Source organism: Bos indicus x Bos taurus, chromosome 18, assembly GCF_003369695.1.
Source record: "Bos indicus x Bos taurus breed Angus x Brahman F1 hybrid chromosome 18, Bos_hybrid_MaternalHap_v2.0, whole genome shotgun sequence".
In the NCBI taxonomy this organism is placed as follows: Eukaryota; Metazoa; Chordata; class Mammalia; order Artiodactyla; family Bovidae; genus Bos; species Bos indicus x Bos taurus.
In genome coordinates, this window is record NC_040093.1 from 39495525 (window position 1) to 39517366 (window position 21842).

The 21842-nt window shown below is 37.4% G+C and overlaps 1 protein-coding gene and 2 non-coding genes across 8 annotated transcripts in view; all 3 read left to right on the forward strand.

The window, feature by feature from the left end:
* The window catches only part of CNOT1 (CCR4-NOT transcription complex subunit 1), an 83150-nt gene that overhangs the window by 46135 nt on the left and 15173 nt on the right, over positions 1-21842 (forward strand). For 2 of the 6 annotated variants that reach the window (XM_027516397.1, XM_027516400.1), the window contains exons 17-34: positions 4530-4680; positions 5856-6057; positions 7061-7207; positions 8271-8395; positions 8813-9099; positions 9987-10065; positions 12153-12383; positions 12703-12843; positions 14147-14326; positions 15771-15887; positions 16217-16327; positions 16672-16749; positions 16928-17105; positions 17876-18006; positions 18628-18924; positions 19600-19740; positions 19836-19940; positions 20526-20645. In XM_027516397.1, the coding sequence (XP_027372198.1) occupies positions 4530-4680; positions 5856-6057; positions 7061-7207; positions 8271-8395; positions 8813-9099; positions 9987-10065; positions 12153-12383; positions 12703-12843; positions 14147-14326; positions 15771-15887; positions 16217-16327; positions 16672-16749; positions 16928-17105; positions 17876-18006; positions 18628-18924; positions 19600-19740; positions 19836-19940; positions 20526-20645 (2821 nt within the window). The remainder of the gene's footprint in view (positions 1-4529; positions 4681-5855; positions 6058-7060; positions 7208-8270; positions 8396-8812; positions 9100-9986; positions 10066-12152; positions 12384-12702; positions 12844-14146; positions 14327-15770; positions 15888-16216; positions 16328-16671; positions 16750-16927; positions 17106-17875; positions 18007-18627; positions 18925-19599; positions 19741-19835; positions 19941-20525; positions 20646-21842) is intronic. The other 4 variants (XM_027516399.1, XM_027516402.1, XM_027516398.1 and 1 more) reach the window with 2 other exon arrangements.
* On the forward strand, positions 4965-5100 carry LOC113876862. Its single transcript, XR_003506600.1, has one exon. It is a non-coding gene; the product is annotated as a small nucleolar RNA SNORA50 (small nucleolar RNA).
* LOC113876861 lies at positions 14845-14983 on the forward strand. Its single transcript, XR_003506599.1, has one exon. It is a non-coding gene; the product is annotated as a small nucleolar RNA SNORA46 (small nucleolar RNA).

Genomic DNA, 21842 nt, shown 5'->3' on the forward strand with positions numbered 1-21842 from the left:
TTGATTTGAGGAAGAGGGTTTGAATGATTAAATACAACAGCATTTAAAGTAATCCAGTGGGTTTTAAGTCCAAAGTACTATACTACTGAAGTATGAGCTCTGTTTGAGTTAATTTTTTAATATGTGGTGTGAGATAGGATCCTAAATGCATGGTTTTACATGTGAATAGTTGATTTGTTTGTTGAAGAAACTGGTCTTTCCATTTGGGACTATCTTCTGAAAAATCAGTTGCACATAATATGAGTTTATTCTGGGCTCTTAGTTCTATTCCATTGATCTATATGCCTGTCCTTATGCCAGTACCACATTGTCTTGATAACTTTCACTTTTAAGTAAACTTTTAAATTGAAGTGTGAGTTCTCTAACTTTGCTTTCTACTTCTCCAAAATTGTTTCGGTCATTCTGGGTTCCTTAATTTTCATAAGAATTTTAGGGTCAGCTTGTCCATTTCTGCAGAGAAATTACATAGCTCAGTGGGATTTTGATAAGGATTATGTTCAATCTTTAGATCACCTCGGGGGATAGTGCCATTTTAATAGTATTAAGTCTTCCAGTTAACAAATCTAGGATATCTTCCCATTTCTTTAGTTTTCTCTAATTTCTTTCAGTGATGTTTGCATTGCCTTAGTCGTGCTTTTTGCTGGATATTTGATACAAGTCATGGTATCTGAATAGAGAGTTGGATTGTTTTTTTTGGTCTAATTGTTCTTGTTTGAACCTCCAGTCTAAAGTTGAATAGACGTGGTGAGAACAGACAACCTTATCTTGTTCCTGATTTAGGAGGAAAGTATCCAGTGTTTGACCATTAGCTATAATGTTAGTTATGGGTTTTATAGTTACGTTTCACATTGAAGGGAGTTTCCTTACCTCTGTTTCTAGTTAGTTTGGTTATATGTGTGTGTGTTGCATGTCCTATTTGTGGTTGAAAGCTGGAAAGTTTAATATGGCAATTCTCGAAATCACAATTCTCGAAAACCCACTCAAGGGTTTTTTGTTTTGTTAATGCTCTTTTCTGAACGAATTCAGTAATATCTGTATTCTTTGTCCTCTTTGGTCACTGATATCTCTGGATAAGCTTTGTGGTTAGCTAAGATTGGAGGTTTTGTTAAACTAAACTCTGAAATCAGTAAGCTATTCTTCACCTGGTGATTCTATGTGCTGTGTCCAGGCATATCTTTAACCCTAAGTTGGTCTCTTGACAAGTCCACTGTGGTATTCACTTGCTTCTTAGTCAGAACCTGAAGGTTGGCTTGAGGTGAACTTGGGCTTGAACCTAAGAACTTGGGCTTTCTTAGATCTTTCATGGCAGTGGCACAGCTTTAGATGCTAGCACAACCCTACACACACCTCATACCTTCTAGATTCCTGGGGAAATGTGAGAGTTTTTCAGATTTCCACCCATGGGAATCATCTGAAGTTTTCCTTTTGAACTTTTGGTTAGCCTGTTGTTTCGTCAGACTGTTATCTTCTACCTTAGGCATTCAGGAAGTTAAAACAGTGACCTTTAAAATGTTTTCTGCAAATAACCATGAGGAAGAGTCTGTTTGCCCTGGGTCAGTTCTTAGGTCCAGTATAGACAACCCGGCCATTGTGGTCTCACAGGGAATCCTCAGATAGGTGAAATAATGATTATTTCTTTGAGAATGAACTTGGAAGATGTTTCAGCCCAGTTCTGAGCCCTCTTGATCTGGTGGTTGTCAGGTTGCTTGCTGGTTTTCACTGTGATTGTGTTTTAATTCTGAGTTGGGCAAATTAAGACGTCATGAAGCTTGCTGTTGTTACCAAGAAGTAATCATCTTTCTGGAAGAAAAATTCCCCTCATGTTTTTTTTTTTCTTGGCCACTCTGTGCTGCTCTACCTGGGATTGATCCCTGGCTCCAGCAGTAAAATGAAAGCAAGAAGTCTTAATTCCTGCACTGACAGGGAATTCCTTCCCTTGACTGTTGTAAAGCCTTTTGGTTCATTTCTAGAGTTTTGGAAAAATCAACTCCTACCTTTTTTTGGCTAGTGTTCTAGTTGGTTTTATGGAGGAGAGAATATTTAGAGGTCTTTACTCCACCGTCCTCACTTTTGTTCTGTCCTATATATTCTTTTTTGTAATTTCTGAAGCATAGTAAAATGAATACCTGTGTGATTCTCAAAGGGGAAAAGTAGTAACATTTCAGTAGAGAAGGCTGGATCTGACATTTACGACATTAATTTATTGATCAGGAGGTCACCAGCTCCATTCTACACGTGCCTCATGATAAAACCCATTGAGAACGTTGTGTACGTTATGTGGTAATCTCGCTGTCAGCAAAATACAAAGTAGCAGACAAACACAAATCAAGGGGACATTGTATAAAAACAAAAAACTGGCTTCTACTTTGTAAAAAAATCAAGTTTAAGAAAAGAGAAATAAAAGTTGATGAATTCTTGACAGTTTAAAGAAACAGAAGAGATGTGACAACTCAGTGCAATGGATTCTGATCCAAGTGGGGGAAAAGAGCATTGAGGACATTATGGGAATAATTGATGTAATTTGAATTTGGCCTATTTTATTTTATCCTTGCCCAACTTGCGTTGGATTTCATGATTATTGTTCTACAAGGTTATGTAAGAAAATGACCTTGTTCTTAGAAAACAGGTTATAAAGTATTTAGAGATAAAAGATACATGATGTATCTAATCTAAAATGTTTTGGAGAGAAGTGGATATTATAGAAAAAATGGTTAAATAGGGCAAAATGTAGCTAATTGGTGAGTGAAGCATTTATGGGAGTTCCTTCTAGTACTCTGGTCTCTTTAAGTTTGGAATTTTGTCAGCTATGGCAAGTTCTGCAATAGCAAGGAATAATATTTTAATTAACCATTTTTATCAATCATAAGTTACACAGTTTTAATATTGTAACATCTCTGAAATGATGATTCATCTCATTGGTGACCTCTTACAATTAGGATTAACCCAGTTAATTTTGTAGAGCATGTAAAATAATGCTGTGGCTTACAATTGAAGGCATTTTGTGTTGAATATAATATGATAATTATTGTCTATTACTTGTAGCCATTAACCCATGGCATAGAAGTCTTTGAAACGGTTTTCCTTTTAATTTAAAGGGGTGTTTTTTTGTTTGTTTGTTTGTTTTGGAGAAGGCACCCTACTCCAGTACTCTTGCCTGGAAAATCCCATGGATGGAGGAGCCTGGTAGGCTGCAGTCCATGGGGTTGCTAAGAGTCGGACATGACTGAGCAACTTCCCTTTCACTTTTCACTTTCATGCATTGGAGAAGGAAATGGCAACCCACTCCAGTGTTCTTGCCTAGAGAATCCCAGGGATGGTGGAGCCTGGTGGGCTGCCGTCTGTGGGGTCGCACAAGGTCAGACACGACTGAAGCGACTTAGCAGCAGTAGCAGCAGCACTCTACTAAATAGATGTTTTGTGCCTTAGTGAACTAGTACCTATTTGTGAATATTCAGTTTGTTTTTCACTATATATCACAAATAATGTTGCAATGAATAGCATTTTGCATCCATCGTCTTTGCCAGTGTATATTTGGGCCCACTAGAAGTGGAATTGTTAGGTTAAAGGGAAATGGCATATGCAGTTTTGCTAGGTGCTATAAAATTTTTCTCCATAGCAAGTTCTCCATTTATTATAACCAGAGGCAGTTGGTCTATTTCCCCATAGTTTTGTGCTTATCTGCAAGATAATTTATTTGTTTTGGCTGTGCCTCATGACATGTGGGATGTTAGTTCCCTGACCAGGGATTGAACCTACAATCCCTGAAGTGGAAGCTCAGAGTCTTAACCACTGGTCCTCCAGAGAATTCTCTGAACTGTTTAATGTAGAGTTTTACTTGGTACTTTAAATATCCTAATCTGTCCTCTCCCTCCCCTCAGAAACAACTTTCTTGTCTGAATGACTGCTTTTACTTTTTAGAGTCAACAGTATGATTAAGAATTTAGAGGGTAAGGTCTAAGACAGTAGGAAGTTTGCATAGCATTTATGAGTGCAAGGGGTTCCACAGTTTTAGGAGACAATAGCACCCTGTGATAGGAAGGTGGATTTTCCTGTCAAACGTATAGCCTATTTCACATTTTAGAAGTCAGTTTTTTACATGCTTGCCTAATACAGTTACTGACTACATGTATGGCATTTTTATCTATACTTAAATTAATGTCTTATTTTTGACTGAAAACCTTGTCTAAAGATTGTTTATCTGTTTACTGTGATAACTTTTATCCACTTTTGTGCATAATTTTTGATGAAGTAGTTGAGGATATGGAATGTTTCTTAGAGCGGTATTTCAAAATATATGGGCAGCAGTGTACCCAAGGCTTGTTAATTTCAGAGTTATTAAAAAATATTTTCACAAGAAAGGCAGTGCTCAGAAAATCCTGGTGATTAATAACAGATAGAGAGACATGGGATATGGTGGAAATTGAGCCATAGGTTCCAGCAAGTTTTCTATTTATTAGAAATCCAGATTTGTTTGTTTAGGTGTTCTAGGGAATAATTAATGATATTTTTCTCTTTTCGTGTCTCTCCAGGAGTGTTTCTCAGGAGTTATCAGAAACCATCCTCACCATGGTGGCCAATTGCAGTAACGTTATGAACAAGGCCAGGCAGCCACCACCGGGAGTTATGCCAAAAGGACGCCCTCCTAGTGCTAGCAGCTTGGACGCCATTTCTCCCGTTCAGGTAAATGAACACTACATTTGGTACATCTCCATTTGGTCATAGATTTGAAATAGAATAAACTTCTGCATCATCATTAATAGTCTACTCAAAGGAGATTTTTGTCTGAATTTATTACATTTTAGATAACTGCATGTCTAGTATCCACTTAAAGGAGATCTGTAAATAGGCATTGTGGTTGAGAATAGATTTGAATCATTAAACAGACTATGAGAGGAAAGATACAAAACAACTTAGGTATATGGTAAGGGCTTCTTTTTAAAATAAGAATAACAGACTTGAGAAATAAGCACTGCCTTTGAACCTGATGTGTCTTGTTTGTAGCTTCACGGGCCAAGCAACAGTGCTAGAGCATAAGGACTTGTTATAACTGGGGCTCTTCAGCTCTCAACTGAACTGCTCTTTTAAAAACAAGGTACATTTAAGTTACTCCCTGACACCAACCACCCCCTTCTCTCTGGGAGCAACATATTCCGCTTCTATTTTCAGCTGCATTGAATGGCAGGTTGGGGTTTATTTTAAGAAAGAGCACTTAGGGAACCACTTCAGTGACCACTTTATAAAAGGCATATCATATATTATTTTCTATAGTCACAGAAGTCTGAAATAATGTCACAAACTAAGAAGTTTAGAAGTGTAGTTATTAGATATTTTATAAAATCTTTTGGTATGAATAGTATACCTTGTTTTTTGTTTTTTAAATTAGAGCTGATCTCCTCCAACCCCAAGATTCTCAAAGTTTGACAAGATTTGTTTTGACTAGATTTCTAATTTCTAATGCTTTTATTGTATTAAAAGTTAATTTAATTGAGATTTGTTTATATTAAAGGGGCCTATTGGAAATTATAAGGATCGCCCCCATGTCACTACTAAATGTTTAGTAGTACAGCTTCAGAGAACTTCATCTGAAATGTTATTCTTGAAGTTTTATAGCCCTTATATTGTGGCTCTGGTTCTTTGGCAGGGGCTCTTTAAACCTGCTGTATCACAGATCCTGTGATATAGTTGTGATATATTAAGAAAAATGACTGGTACACTTGGTTTGGGGATTAAGCATCATCATGTTTTGCAGTTTATTAAGCATTTGAAGAGCTATTGCTAAAGATTGCTTTACCTGTGTCATTTATCTGCCTTTGCTTGAAGTGTGTTTAATACGTTTTTATAATGTTTTTCTTTAGATTGACCCTCTTGCTGGAATGGCATCTCTTAGTATAGGTGGTTCAGCTGCCCCTCACACCCAGAGTATGCAGGGCTTTCCTCCAAATTTGGGTTCTGCATTCAGTACCCCACAGTCACCAGCAAAAGCATTTCCACCCCTTTCAACCCCAAATCAGACAACTGCATTCAGTGGTATTGGAGGACTTTCATCACAGCTTCCAGGTAAGAGGAGTGGTGGGGAGGGGTACAGATTATCTGTAAGTTTCATCATGCCTTAGTGCATGTAAGGTGTTCTGAGTCACTGTGATAAAGGAAAAGTGCTTAAACTAAATTGTGAAAGTTGTTTTCACATCCAGAGCTGGGAAGAGAAAAACATTATTACATTAATTTAGTCAAATTGTAATGAGGATATTTATACTTATAAATTTTTTAGTTGAGTTATTCAGTAAGGATTCTATTACCACATGATACTATAAACAGTAACAAGTTCGTTAATCACATTCTAAAGAACTTAGGCTTAGATCAAAACTCATAGCTTTATAAATTACCCAACCTTCGTATAATAAAGGTGAAATGTTTCATACATCAGATTCAGGTATATGTCCTGCCTTTTTGCATCTACCTTGAAAATGATAGGAAAGCACTAGAACTTTCCCACATATTTTGGCTTTTAACGTGGAAGTAAAGTTTACATTTTCCCCCGTAGTACCAACATGTTTCTCCTAAGCTGTTTGCACCTTTTATTGCCAGAGTATAAGTTTAGAATACTAAAACCTAATTAGTGAAATGTTGTAATAACGGGCTTCCCTGATAGCTCATTTGGTAAAGAATCTGCCAGCAGTGCAGGAGACCCTGGTTCGATTCCTGGGTCAGGAAGATCTGCTGGAAAAGGGATAGGCTACCCACAATATTCTGGGCTTTCCTGGTGGCTCAGCTGGTAAAGAACCTGCCTGCAAGGCAGGAGACCTGGGTTCGATCCCTAGGTTGGGAAGATCCCCTGGAGAAGGGAAAGGCTACCCACTCCAGTTTTCTGGCCTGGAGAATTTCATGGCAGCCTGACTGGTATAGAAACTGGGGCTCTTGGACTCCCTGCAGTGTAATAACTCTGTAACCTAGTTGCAACTGAGTTAACAAAAGACCATGACTTTTTAATTAAGAATTTGTCTTTGATAAAGTCAAGAAGATGAGTAATGATAAGACTTTTGGCTGCCTTCATTCTTTCTAGTAGGTGGTCTTGGCACAGGCAGCCTGACTGGTATAGGAACTGGGGCTCTTGGACTCCCTGCAGTGAATAGCGATCCTTTTGTACAGAGGAAACTGGGCACCTCTGGACTGAACCAGCCTACATTCCAGCAGAGTAAGATGAAACCTTGTAAGTGGTAGTGTTGTCTGTGATTGTGAAGTGTGACTGATACATATATAACTTACATGTCCAATTTGTTGTCCCCAGAGATACATGGACAAAAACATTGACTTTGTCTTAATATGCTGTTAAAAGGCCATTATGTTGACACGCCTCCTAGATGGGTGGGAGTATCATGAATTTAAATTTTTAAAACAAAAATTTGAGGTGGTATTCCACCTTTCATCCTGGATTGTCAGAACAAGGTGACAGTTAAGAGGTGGCATTCTTCAAGGTGTTATCCGAGGAGTAAGGAGCAAAGTAAAAAAAGGCTCAGTAGTTTAAATCTATGTATATAAACCTTTTTTGTTTTTTAAATCAGGAGCAGCCAGGAAAATCTCAGATTTCTGTTTGAGTTTTGCCCGTTTATAAAGTAAATAACTATATTTTAATGTTATAGCTTTATGATTTAGAAGTACACATAATTATTGCCATATATGTGAAAAAAATCAAATTTTAAACTTTTAATCTCCTTTAGTAAGGTATTTAAAAGTCAGAGGAGTCTTCTTTGTATGTATGTATCATTGACTTATAAATATCCTTGTCATTGGGACTAAATATTCATTATCCAAGGTTTGAAAGTATACAGACTGATTTGAAAATGTTAGTGTGAAAGGCTTGTCTGAATGTTATGTTTTGTAGCATGCTTTGTGTTTTCTTTCAATGTGTCATGCATATGCATTGGGAATTCTTACATGTAAAAGGTGATAAAGTAACCTTGAATGAGGTTGTGTTGAGGGTAAGTGCATTATAAATTTGAACCTAGTGAACTTTCATGGTGTGAAAAGTCCTTATATAAAGTACTGAGATAGAACTGTGGTTGTAAGGCAGTTTTGTTAAAATCTCTTGTGTCCTTAGAGCAGTTGAATATTGAAACTTCACCTCTTTAACACGTCATTTTAGGTTTTTTGTTTTTTTTTTTTTCCCCCTCTTAAAATTCAAACTATATTGGTCTCTCTGGCTCTGTGTGCTTAATGTGGGGGAGTAAAGGAAGAGCCTAAATGCCCACTGTTTGCTTTTCTGTTTTTAACAGCGGACTTGTCTCAGGTGTGGCCAGAGGCAAATCAGCACTTTAGTAAAGAGATAGATGATGAAGCAAACAGCTATTTCCAGAGAATATATAATCACCCACCACATCCAACCATGTCTGTTGATGAGGTGAGTGTCTAGAATGATCTAATTCTTTATGGTTTAGGTAAATCTTAAATAAATGCCCCTTTCAAAGTGAAATATAACACCAAGTGTTTTGATATGTCTCTTTAATATTTATCTCAAGCTCAGTTTATTGTTAAATATTCTGCTTAACAATTAAGAGTATTTGAGGAGTGCATTCCCTGGTAGCTCAGCTGGTAAAGAATCTGCCTGCAATGCAGGAGACCCCGGTTTGATTCCTGGGTCCGAAAGATCCCCTGGAGAAGGGAAAGGCTATCCACCCCAGTATTCTGGCCTGGAGAATTCCATGGACTGTATATCCTTGGGGTCACAGAGAGTTGGACATGACTCAGCAACTTTTACTTCACTTTCTTAATAATGGTTTCCTTTATGTATATATGATTTTTGTCTTGCTTTTTCCAGGTATTAGAAATGCTACAGAGATTTAAAGATTCTACCATAAAGAGGGAACGAGAAGTATTTAACTGTATGCTAAGGAACTTGTTCGAAGAATATCGGTTCTTCCCCCAATACCCTGATAAAGAGTTACATATAACAGCCTGCCTGTTTGGTGGAATAATCGAAAAAGGACTGGTCACTTATATGGCACTAGGTTTGGCCCTGCGATACGTTCTTGAAGCCTTACGCAAGCCTTTTGGATCCAAAATGTATTATTTTGGGATTGCTGCACTAGATAGATTTAAAAATAGGTGAGTGGATAGGTTTGCTGTGAAGGTTCTCTCTTTTAATAAAAGAAGAAACAGTAGCTTACTTTTCAGCTAATTCTTCTATGCCTTATATGTGTATTAACTAACCTTAATGACTGTATGAAATAAAAGGAAGAAGTGAAAACAGTTTGTTATATTTACCAAACAAGTGGTTGGAAAAATGTAGCAATTTTTTTTTGTTTACTGAACTATACTTTATAATACATGATAGTCAGTATTTTAGGTTAATAGGTCTTTGAAATTCAAACAGTTGTGTAACCACCACCACCACCACCACAGTCAAAATAACTGAATATTTTCGTCACCCCCCAAAAGTTCCCTTACTTCCCCTTTGTAGTTAACTTTCCTGCACATCTAACCTCTGGCAATCCCTGATTGGATTTGTCTGGTTTTTCCAGGGTGTTATCTAAATGGAGTCCTACACAATGTATATGAGTTTGACTTCTTACACTGAGCATGATGCCTCCAAGATTTACCTATGTTACTGCATGTTTCAGTTTCTTTTTATTGCAGAATAGTATTCTATTGTATGGGTTCATTAGCAAACTGGTTTTCTCTTCACCTTTTGATGAACATTTGGAATTCAGCTAGCTGGAAAGATAGTAGTTTTAGTGGCTCATTGTAATCTTAAGTAAAACAAAGTTTTACTTAAACTTGTTTAAAAAACAAGTTTTTTTTTGATACAGAAAGGATGAAGTTCACATTTTCCCTCTCTTCTTTGTTTTTCCTTTTGGCATTCTCTTCAAATAAGGTATTTATTTCAAAGGTAGAAATGGGAGAAATGGCCTAGATTAGCTTTTGAAGATTTGAAATTGTACTGCCTCTGTTCTTACATGAAATGGCAAATGAATAAATGTTTTTGTTGACAGATTGAAGGACTATCCCCAGTATTGTCAGCACTTGGCTTCGATCAGTCACTTTATGCAATTTCCACATCATTTACAGGAGGTAAGTATTTTCAGTACCTAAGTAATTGAAGGGTTTATCTGTTTAAGTTTGGATTTATTGGCAATGGCATTAAGATTGCCTAATGATTGTTCTGACATAGGTATACATATTATTTGTTGCTTGTTTTGTAGCTTAACCTTGAAAAAATAGGAATTTTATATTTTGTAAGCAGCGGTTTTGCTTGATTTGATAAAAGGCTTTTGCTAGTTCTTTTAGCCTACTAATTCTATCAAGGAGAAGAAATCTTTCACTGTTAACCAAGAATCCCTGCCTGAGTCTAAAAATATAAGTTTTTCCTCTGATTTAGATGTTAATGTGAATCAAAGCTATTTCTTTCTGTTGTTGGTGTTTAGGTTTTTTGTTTGTTTTGGTTTGGTTTTGGGGGGCTGCTCTGTGGCTTGTGGGATCTTAGTTCCCTGACTAGGGATTGAACCTGGCCCGTGACAGTGAAAGCGCCCAGTAACCACTGGACCGCCAGGAAATTCCCCAAACCCATTGCATATACAAGTTTTTAGATCAGTGTTTCTTAAAAATACAGCCTTCTTAAACTATCGGTTTAGATTCCTTCAGGGTTAAAAAGGAGACAGTCCGTAAGGAAATGGACCTAGAGAATATTTTAAACCATGTTATGTGACTATTCTTGAAATTTGTATATATTTCTTTAGATCAGTGTTTCTTAAAAATACAGCCTTCTTAAACTATCGGTTTAGATTCCTTCAGGGTTAAAAAGGAGACAGTCCGTAAGGAAATGGACCTAGAGAATATTTTAAACCATGTTATGTGACTATTCTTGAAATTTGTATATATTTCTTTAATGGTTGATTTCACATGATTACTAAATATTCATACTTTGATCTTACCTTTGGTCAAAGTCAGCTTACAGAGAACAAGAAAAGAAAGTTGATTAATCTCTGTTAACTTTATTTTACTTTTTTCAGTACAAAGCAGATGAACTCCTTTATAAGATCATATTTTAAGAAATCAGATCAGAATTTGAACTGATTTTAATTCTGTATTGTAGTTTAATCCAGCACTTTCTACCTCATTCCGCTGGGTTTGTTTGTAGGAGTACAGAGTCATTATGATGGTTTAGCCTCAGAAACCATAGCATGGGAGGCAGGAGTATATTGATCCCTATTGAGGGGTTTTGGAGTGCTATGCCAAAATTATGGCACTGAAAACTCGGCAAGAAAACAGAGTTTGAAAAGCTGGGATGGGAAGTAAGAGGCTGCTGCAATCAGATGAGCTTGAAATTCAGATCTGGGACCTTGAAAGACTAGAGAGCAAGAATGAGGGAGGTGGTACGAAAACGGTCACACTGACTGGTCCTGAGCTCCCACTGTAACACACTTATTACCCAGAGAAGGGGGGAGAAGTCATTGCTTATATTTCAGTTTAAAGGGCTATATTTTTCCTTCTTGAAAATGTCTCCTTTTTTGAATAAAGTTATGGTATATATACACAGGTTCTAGTTTTTGATCGGGAACAAGCTGTTGGTAATAGTATCGGGAAGGCTGTGTCAGTCTTCTAATTTGTGTGGGAGAAGGAATTTTTTTGGACTGGGAAATGTGGAGGAGAGGGATGAAACTTATCCTAGAACATTGCTTACCCTTCAGTTGGCTAGGTGGTGTAAACTGTTCTTGTTTTGTGCTATTAGCTTTACTGAGAGAGAACTCACGCTGCAGTGTTTTTTAGGCTGTGGTTTTTTTCATTAGCATCCAATAGAAATCAGTTTATTATATAAATTTTAGAACCTTTAAGTTTATTTATGTGAAGGAATTTAAGGAAATTTATAGGTAAGCATTTGTGGCTACCTTTTTAAAACTTGTTAACTGGTTCTCTTATAAATACTTAAGCATAGTAACATTTTAGTTTTATTTCTTCAGAAGTTCGTGGTATCCACTTACATATTACACATATGGGAATATTCACCAGAATGGGGCAAGATATAAGGGAGATAGATGAACCAAAAGAGTGCTCTGATATGATTTCCAGTCTCTCAGAAGTGAGGGGAGTTTAATTCAAGTATTTCAGTTTCTGTTAAGAATTCTTATTTAATGTGTTTTTCTCTTTCTCTACCCCTTTAGTATATTGAGTATGGACAGCAATCTAGAGATCCTCCTGTGAAAATGCAGGGCTCTATCACAACCCCTGGAAGTATTGCACTGGCTCAAGCCCAGGCCCAGGCCCAGGTTCCAGCAAAAGCTCCCCTTGCTGGCCAGGTTAGCACTATGGTAACCACCTCAACAACCACCACTGTTGCTAAAACGGTTACAGTCACCAGGCCAACTGGAGTCAGCTTTAAGAAAGATGTGCCAGTAAGTAGGTCTATCTTCTTTCTTTGTTGTATTTGTTGTTACATTGCAATATATCCAATAGTGAGCATGTACTTTATTATAAATAACACATGCCTATTAATAAAGCATGAAAGATCAGCATTTCTCCCTTTACCACCCTGATTTCCCACATGTAGCCCCTATGAATAGTTCAGTACATGTTCTTGCCAGCACTTCAAGTGCACAGTTGTACATACCATATGTATTTTATATACTAAAGGAATCTGTGTACATACCCCACCCCTAGGATTTGTGTAGTAAGGATTTCAGTTTGTTAATTTTATGTATTTTATTTCTTTAGCCTTCTATTAATACAACAAATATAGATACATTGCTTGTGGCCACAGATCAAACTGAGAGAATCGTAGAGCCCCCAGAAAATATCCAGGAGAAAATTGCTTTTATCTTCAACAACCTTTCCCAGTCAAATATGACACAAAAGGTGAGTCTGAAGTAATAGTTTATGTATCACTACAAATGTTCTCTGTTGTTTTTCTTGATGGATTGGGGGATTTACATTTGATATTCTCTACCCTTTTTAATCTTTAAAGGTGAAGATAATAGAATCAAAATGAAGGGAACTTGGATATACAACTAGTGGTTGTAGATTCTGTAGATGTTAAATAGCACTGATTTTATTTATTTATTTATTAATTTTGGCCACATGGCATGACATGTGGGATCTTAGTTTCCTGACCAGGGATCGAACCAAACTCACACTCCCTGCAGTGGAAGTGCAGCCTCTTAACCACTGAACTTCCAGGGAAGTCCCAAATAGTATTGTTTTGCAGTGAGTTACAGGCTTTTTGAAGTAAACTTGAAAATGATTTCATGATGGGAATTTCATTTGTATTTGTAGTAACAATTCACATCCTCCCAGAGATCATTAACAGCTTGTGAAAAGAATTGATGCTTGCCTTACAAGATTATGTGCTAAGATGATACTTGGAAATGTCTGTTTTCGTCAATACTAATTAGCCTAAACAAAAGGGTTTGAAATGTAATTTATAATGCAAGTACTGTCTTTGAGACTCTCACCATAATTGATTGGGGGAAAATTTTGAAGCATTTTGCATGCTTTTTGGAAGAAGAGTTTCAAACTTTGCAAATAATTCCTAGAGATAGAAATGTAGAAAAACATAGTTCTGGCATCAGGCTTATTAATAACAAGTTGTAGATTAGTAATTTATCTTCTTTTGTTCAAATGGAGAGTAAGTAAGATGGGGATGAGGGACTACATATTTTGCAATTTTAAAGCTTAAAGTGACCATAGATGTTTCAGTTCTAATTACCCAGCTTAAGAGATGATTGACTCTATACTTACATGGACTTGAATATACTGTACTTGATAGCAACTGTGTAAAATTGGGGAGATGTAGCATGTTGCAGTGGCACCTCACTCCAGTACTCTTGCCTGGGAAATCCCATGGAAGGAGGAGCCTGGAAGGCTGCAGTCCGTGGGGTCACTGAGGGTCGGACACGACTGAGTGACTTCACTTTCACTTTTCACTTTCATGCATTGGAGAAGGAAATGGCAACCCACTCCAGTGTTCTTGCCTGGAGAATCCCAGGGACGGGGGAGCCTGGTGGGCTGCCGTCTGTGGGGTCGCACAGAGTCGGACACAACTGAAGCGACTTAGCAGCAGCAGCAGCATACACTGTAGTCATGTTCACAGAAACGAAACATAAAACTGTATTTTATCATCTTTTAATTGAATACTTCCCATGTTGTAATGGTTGGCTAGGTTGAAGAACTAAAGGAAACTGTGAAGGAAGAATTTATGCCTTGGGTTTCACAGTACCTGGTTATGAAGAGAGTCAGTATTGAGCCAAACTTTCACAGCCTGTATTCTAACTTCCTTGACACGCTGAAGAATCCTGAGTTTAATAAGATGGTTCTGAATGAGACCTATAGAAACATCAAAGTAAGTGTTCTTGTGTGTTTTTTTTTTTAATTTATTTTTTAATTGAAGGATAATTGCTTTACAGAATTTTGTTTTCTGTCAGACCTTTGTATTTCTTTTTACTACTGTTTTTAGTTTGGAAATATTTGATTTCACAGGTGGAATTAGAGGGTATTGTTTTCTCTTGTATGTTGTATTTGTTACAGTATTTATGCAAGTTGCTTTAGGCATTGTTTCAAATACAGGGCTAAGTTTTCATGAAGAATTTAGTCGTATAGACATACTCGTTTTCATCATTCTATACCATACCATCATTTATGTCTTAAATGCCAGATAGCTCAAGATTCTTCAGTGTTGTAAAATAGCCATTTAAGATTCTCAGAAGTTTAAGGTCAAACGTTTCCTAATGGGCTAATGCTTGTTCTATAATATCTTAAGTATTTTTCTTAGGAAGAATAATTTTTAAAGAAAACAGCATGAACCAGCATATAGCTGAAAACATTCTTTGCTGAATAACTTGGGATATTGGCTTAGGAACCAGCACTATATTTAAACCTGTGAATAGGAATTTTCCCTATTCTTGGTTACGCTGTAGTGCAAAAGAATTCCTGGCTCCTTTCTATTGCACAGCTGACTTTGTGCCATTCTGCTGTTGCTGTATGGAGTTAAGGAACATAACTAAATCCAGCCTTTGTCATTTGATAGCAGGGATTGTTGGGATACGAAAATCTCCACATGATTTGGATCAAAAGATTCTTTCTTTTAAACAAAAGTATAAATTTAAACTAATAGCCATAAAAAGTATTATGTAGGAAATGAGTGTATGAGTGTATGCAAGACACTGGAGTGTTGGTTCTGTCTCCCTTAAGAAAGTTAAAAGTAGAGAATTGATGAAATGGATTAGGTCTTCTCAAAGTGTGTAAGCAATATTACAGTGTATTCCAGAAGGTTATCTTAGTTGTTTCCAAAGATAATGCTAAAGATCACAACAGAGCACTGCAATCTTCTTATACTCCTTAGAATGCCTGCTGTCTGGGAAGAACTTAAAGATCATAGCTGTAGTCTTCATTTGAATTGAATTTAGCTCTTCAAAACAGATTTGCAGTTGGGTCGCTGCTTCAAACCTAGCTAAAATTTTCAGTTTTAAAATACTTTGCTGTGGGACCATATACGATACGTGGTGTTACTTCACGTCAGTATGATGTATTTTATATTTTTTACCTTCTGTAAAATTTAGTTTTGTAAATTTTTTTACTTTTTTTAAATGTAAAGACGTTTGAAGGTAAAAATGTCACTGAACACAACAAAATATTGCAGTGATACGTGGACAGGATCTACCTTGGGGCATGTTCTCAGTATTGATAGCTTGTTTTTAATGTAGAATAATGGAATTCTTAAACATTTAGTTGAGAATGTTTTTTTATAAGCTCATTTTCATACCTTTCTTAATCATACACTGTTTCAGGTACTCCTGACCTCTGATAAAGCTGCAGCCAATTTCTCTGATCGGTCTTTGCTGAAGAACTTGGGACATTGGCTAGGAATGATTACACTAGCTAAAAATAAACCCATCTTACACACTGTAAGTTTTAACCAAAGGCTCATGTAAAACTTGAGAATGTTCATACAGCATAGTCTATCTAAAAATCTTGACTTTAATTGGGGCTGTTTTGCCGCGGTATCTGTGAAGGTTTGGCCCATGTTTTGAATCCCTAATTGCATGCCCATGGCCTTACAATGTTTAGCAAGATAAACAAAAGGTATGATTGTTACCCCTTGGCTTTTCATAAGGTGAGGGTCAATTATTGATTCCAATTTTGGGGATGAGTTTGGCAGAGTATAATTGGGGATATTGAATAAGGAATTTTCTAATATATTCCCAGCATTTTAAAAATGTGTTTGTTTTTCTAGGACTTGGATGTAAAATCTTTGCTGCTAGAGGCTTATGTTAAAGGACAGCAAGAGTTGCTCTATGTAGTGCCCTTTGTTGCCAAAGTCTTAGAATCTAGCATTCGTAGTGTGGTGAGTAAATTTTAATATTTTATTGAAGACTTATTTGAGTCATCTAATGAGAGGTCATTTGTTTTGGCAGAAGGTCAAGAGGCTATATCCTCAGTTCTTAGCAACATAGAGCTAGATCAGTTAGTTTTCCTCAGGGAAGCTTGGGATTTCCAAATTGAGAGGCTCAGTAGTATACAGGACTCACTTTAATGGGTGGCTTTGGGTTTTGGTGTTTTTCTGAAATATGATTTGTGGGAAGGCTAGGGATTTTATTATGGCCACATGGGTGTGAGTGCTTAACTGTTTTAGATAATACATATTAAAGAGTGAGTTTGGGGCAAGCTTAACATAATGGTTTTCTTCAGGTTTTTAGGCCACCCAACCCCTGGACAATGGCTATTATGAATGTATTAGCTGAGCTACATCAAGAACATGACTTAAAGGTAAGTTTGTTGCTCTTTATCCTTAGGAACACTGTCTTCCTTTACATTATTAAAATTTACAGGAAAAAGAGGGTTTTTAGTGGGGGGAGCACTATGACAAATGGGTGAGAATACTGTCTGTTATTATGACGCTGAATATTCATTTTTAATATTCTCATTGAATATTGGAATTACACAGTTAAACTTGAAGTTTGAAATTGAGGTCCTCTGTAAGAATCTTGCATTAGACATCAATGAGCTAAAACCTGGAAACCTCCTAAAGGATAAAGATCGCCTGAAGAACTTAGATGAGCAACTCTCTGCTCCAAAGAAAGATGTCAAGCAGCCAGAGGAGCTCCCTCCTATCACAACCACAAGTAAGTGTGATAATTAACCCTCTATTTATCATACGTTTTCTTCAGTGGTACATTCGCATGCATGCGTATAGCAAGTTGTAATTTTCTGTGTAAAGTGGGGTTGCAGTTTTGTGTACTTTCTGGTGAGCCTTCTAAATTTTTAAGGGAATGTTAGTAATGTCTAGGCATTGTCTTAGTGTATCTGGTAATTCTATCTGTGGTATTCGTAACTAATATCATTAATCAGTTGTTCCTCATATTCCCCCTCAGCCAGACTGTTACATTGTTTGAGGTCTTAGAGAAAGAAGTGCACTGGCATGAAGACCTGTGTTATTCTTCAAATTTGGGGATGGCCAGATTGGCTCAACCCATTAGGCGAGTGGGTTATTTAACCTGCATTAAGAGGACTGGGAGCTTTAGGAGGTGTGGTTACAATAAACCAGCTTTTCTTTTTTCTCAGCCCTCAAGAATCCCCAGGTAAAACTAGAAACAGAATAGGTTCAAAATTGATATACATTATATATAGAATAATGGGACAAGGTTTGGGCCAGCTAATGTGGCAAGACCCCTCAATTCATTCCTGTGCCCAGGTGCATGGCCAGTGACTGAGTCTTACATGCTTTGTTTAGATTGTGATAATTCAGGGTGGGAAAAATGTGACCTGTGCCACCCCTCCCCATCCCCATTCAGTCAGTTTAGTTAGATTAAAACCACATGATGCCCTGCTAATTTTATAGTAAAGTCAGGAAGTGTGCTTCTTTCATTAGCTTTTATTTTTTCTCTACATTTAGCAACTTCTACAACACCAGCTACCAGCACCACCTGTACAGCCACTGTTCCACCACAGCCACAGTACAGTTACCATGACATCAATGTCTATTCCCTCGCAGGCCTGGCACCACACATTACTCTAAACCCAACAGTAAGTAAACTGTTACTTTGTGACGAGGTCAACTGGTTAAATTTCCCTTCCCTTTTTTACTTCCTATGTGGATTCCTAAGTTGTAGGCTTTTGTTGCAGAGAGTAGGAATTGCTATGTGTAGTATAAGTTCATCATGAATATTTTTTAAGTTTCTTAAAAATTCAGTAAATACCCATAAATAGTCTTTCAAGTAAAGAAAAAGATTTCAATGTAATTTTTTTTTAATAAAATGCTTGCTATTTTGAAAATAATAGTTTTTGTAGAAAGCCTTTTTTTCTATTATCTTGATTATTTTTGCATTTCCCCATGGTACTAAAGAAGTTACTTTCTTTAGGAGTACTCAAGCCACAAATTTTGACTAACCAGGGTAGTGTCTTTAAGCATCTAGTAATGAACAGTTTGCCCATTAAACTTGATGTGTAATCATGTATCACAAGATACAGTGATTACTGTGCCCTCCTTGGAGCCCAGCTTTCCAGTTTCTGAGCTTTTCATTATTTAAAGTAGAAATGGGTAGTTCATGGTTAATTTGGAAGTAATTCAAAGACAAGGGCGTGATTACTGATAGAAATTTGGTTGTTTTATTTAAACAAATTGTTGACTTCTTTTTTCCTCCCTAGATTCCCTTGTTTCAGGCCCATCCACAGCTGAAGCAGTGTGTGCGCCAAGCAATCGAACGGGCTGTCCAGGAGCTGGTCCATCCTGTGGTGGATCGATCAATTAAGATTGCCATGACTACTTGTGAGCAAATAGTCAGGAAAGATTTTGCCCTGGATTCTGAGGAATCTCGAATGCGAATAGCAGCTCATCACATGATGCGGAACTTGACAGCTGGAATGGCTATGATTACTTGCAGGGAACCTTTACTCATGAGCATATCAACCAACCTGAAAAACAGTTTTGCCTCAGCCCTTCGTGTAAGTTTACTATTTTCTTGTAGTATAAAACTCATTACTGCTTACAAAGCCATTGTTCTTTGCTTGTAGCAGTGAGCATTCCACGTACTCTTAATAGTCACCATATGTGTTTGATGTCTTCCTCTTAGATTTGTCAATTCTATGAGGTGGTGTTTATTTTTGTTTATTTTATCCTCAGTAGTATTTGGCAAGTAGTAGATACTTACTGGTTTAAAGAAATGAAGGATTTTTTGAAAACTGCCTAAGTTAACACTCTTGATTCTGTTTACCATGAAGAATTTAGATTTAAAGCACTTTGGAGTAGGACAGTACAAAACAGTTTAAAGTGACTACGCATGCGTGCACATATACATAAGCACATAGTCTCTTCAGATAACTCACTCACTCATTTGGGGTCTCAGATGTCATGGTTAGTAATACCTTTGTGTACTGCTTTATTGCTTTCATAGTGTTCACCATCTTCATAACAACCTGGTAAGATGTTTCAGTTGAGTAGTGTATCATCTTGAAGATGATTGTTAGATTACTTCATGGTCACAGCTAATAAGTCATAAGTAGAGTTGGAACTTCTAAAATTAATTTGCCCAAACATTGCATTTTCTAGTATCCCATCTATCTGTTTTGTCTACCCACAGAAAACTTTAAATTTTTTTCTGTCTCTTCTCCTCCCAATAGACTGCAAGCCCACAACAAAGGGAAATGATGGATCAGGCAGCTGCTCAATTAGCTCAGGACAATTGTGAATTAGCTTGCTGTTTTATTCAGAAGACTGCAGTAGAAAAAGCAGGCCCTGAGATGGACAAGAGATTAGCAACTGTAAGTGTTTAGCATTTGCCTTTTAAGTATTTGTTTTTCCATTTAAGAAAGTGCCTCATAACAAGAACCTCAGTGATTTTTTTGTTTGTTTGCAGGAATTTGAGCTGAGAAAACATGCTAGGCAAGAAGGGCGAAGGTATTGTGATCCTGTTGTGTTAACATACCAAGCTGAGCGGATGCCAGAGCAAATCAGGCTGAAAGTGAGACTTGGGGCTGTCTCTCTCTCTCTGCCCTGTCTTTGTTTTCTTTCTGAGGACTAAGATAGGGGTTAAATTCTGTTTCTGAGAAATCATGTGATTTCTCTTAAAGGCTGCCTGTGGGGAAGACACAGAAATAGCTTAGATGTATCCCCTCCCCCTGTTGTTGAAGTGCTGCTGTTACATGTTCATATGCCTTCTAGTTTTTGTTTCTGAGCTTGGTCTTCCCTTCTGATACTTGAGTTTTTATTGCTAGTTGCTTGTTGGTGAGAAGACAATGTTGAGAAATCTTAGCAATTTTACAGCTCCATTGGGGAATTGCACTGGCTGCATGGTCCTACTTGAGGCATTTGCCAGTGGAAAAAGTATAAATGAGGGTGACTCTGACAGGTCTCAGGGAAAATAGGAAACTCTGAACTGTGTGTGCATACATGCATGCCTATTCAGTCGTGTGTTAAATGTTGTAAAGACTCCTGTGTCCCTTCTCAAAACCCTGGTGCTTACTCCCATGCAGAGTTTCCACTTTGATAAAAAGGTTTCCCTTGATTGTGAAGAGGATCCTGTTAAAACAGGTTTTCTTCTTCCAAGGTTGGTGGTGTGGACCCAAAGCAGCTGGCTGTTTATGAAGAGTTTGCACGCAATGTGCCTGGCTTCTTGCCTACAAATGATTTAAGTCAGCCCACAGGATTTTTAGCCCAGCCCATGAAGGTAAGTACTTGTCTTGGATTAAATTGAGGAATTTACAGTTTAATTTGAATGTTTCTGTCAGTTAATCTGTCACTTGTGCCCAGGAGCTTAAGTTACAAGGAAAAAAAATTACCCACAGCTGTTGCATTGTGGAGTGTAGCTACCCTTTGTATCACATCAGCATGGCATTTGGGAATTTTTTTAATTCACGAGGTTGATTTAACCTTCATGTTTGACATACTAAAGGAATTTACTTGGTGACCTCATGGTTTGCCCTGTTCTTTGTAAAAAGATTTTCTAAAAATTTGAAATGTTATAAAAGTTGAAAATGTGAGGGGGAAACATTTTCTTCTGAACCATTTGAACATAGGTGCTGACCTTGATGTCCCAGTCACTCTTGTATCCTTTAGTCTGTGTTTCCTTACAGAGACATTCTACGTGACCATAGTAAAACCACTGAAATCAGAGTCAACACTGATACATCAATGTCATCTAATCCTCAGACCTCATTCAAGTTTACAAAGTGTCCTAATATGGTCTTTTTATAGTAAAAGAATCTAAATCAGAATCACACACTTCAGAGAATTCCCTAGTGGTCCAGCGGATAGGGTAGGACGCCTCACTACCACTGCAGGGGCCCGGGTTTGGTTTCCTGTCAGGGAACTAAGGTCTCACAAGCTGTGTTCCCCAAATCCACCCCCCAAAAAAGAACCGCATTTCATTTAGTTGACATATTTAAAATTTTTCCCCCAAGTCAATCTAGCCTAGCTCCTTTTTTCGTCTTCCATGGCCTTGACACTTTGATTACAGGCCCATGGTTTAGTGGAATGACCTGATTTGGGTTTGTACAGTATGTTCTCATGAATAGATTCAGGTAGTACATGTTTGATAGGAATAGCACAGAAATGATGCTGTGTTCTTATTCTCTTACTGAGTTTTAACAGTTGGACTGAAAACTATATTTTCCATGGCTTGAATTACTTACTTTCATAGGCTGCAAAGAGATTATTACATGCTACAGGGGGTGCTGCCCTCAGCCTGTCTCATTGTTTATCATGCCGTCTTTTATCACTTGTTTGTACTGGTGTTTGCAAAGCTTTCCACTGTCAAGTAAAACCCCCACCCCATGCCAGGGCTTATTTTGCACTGCCCCACCTAACAGCATCAACACGAAATAGTTCAGGAAGGGAAATGAAAGAGCCCTTCCATGTTTTTGAT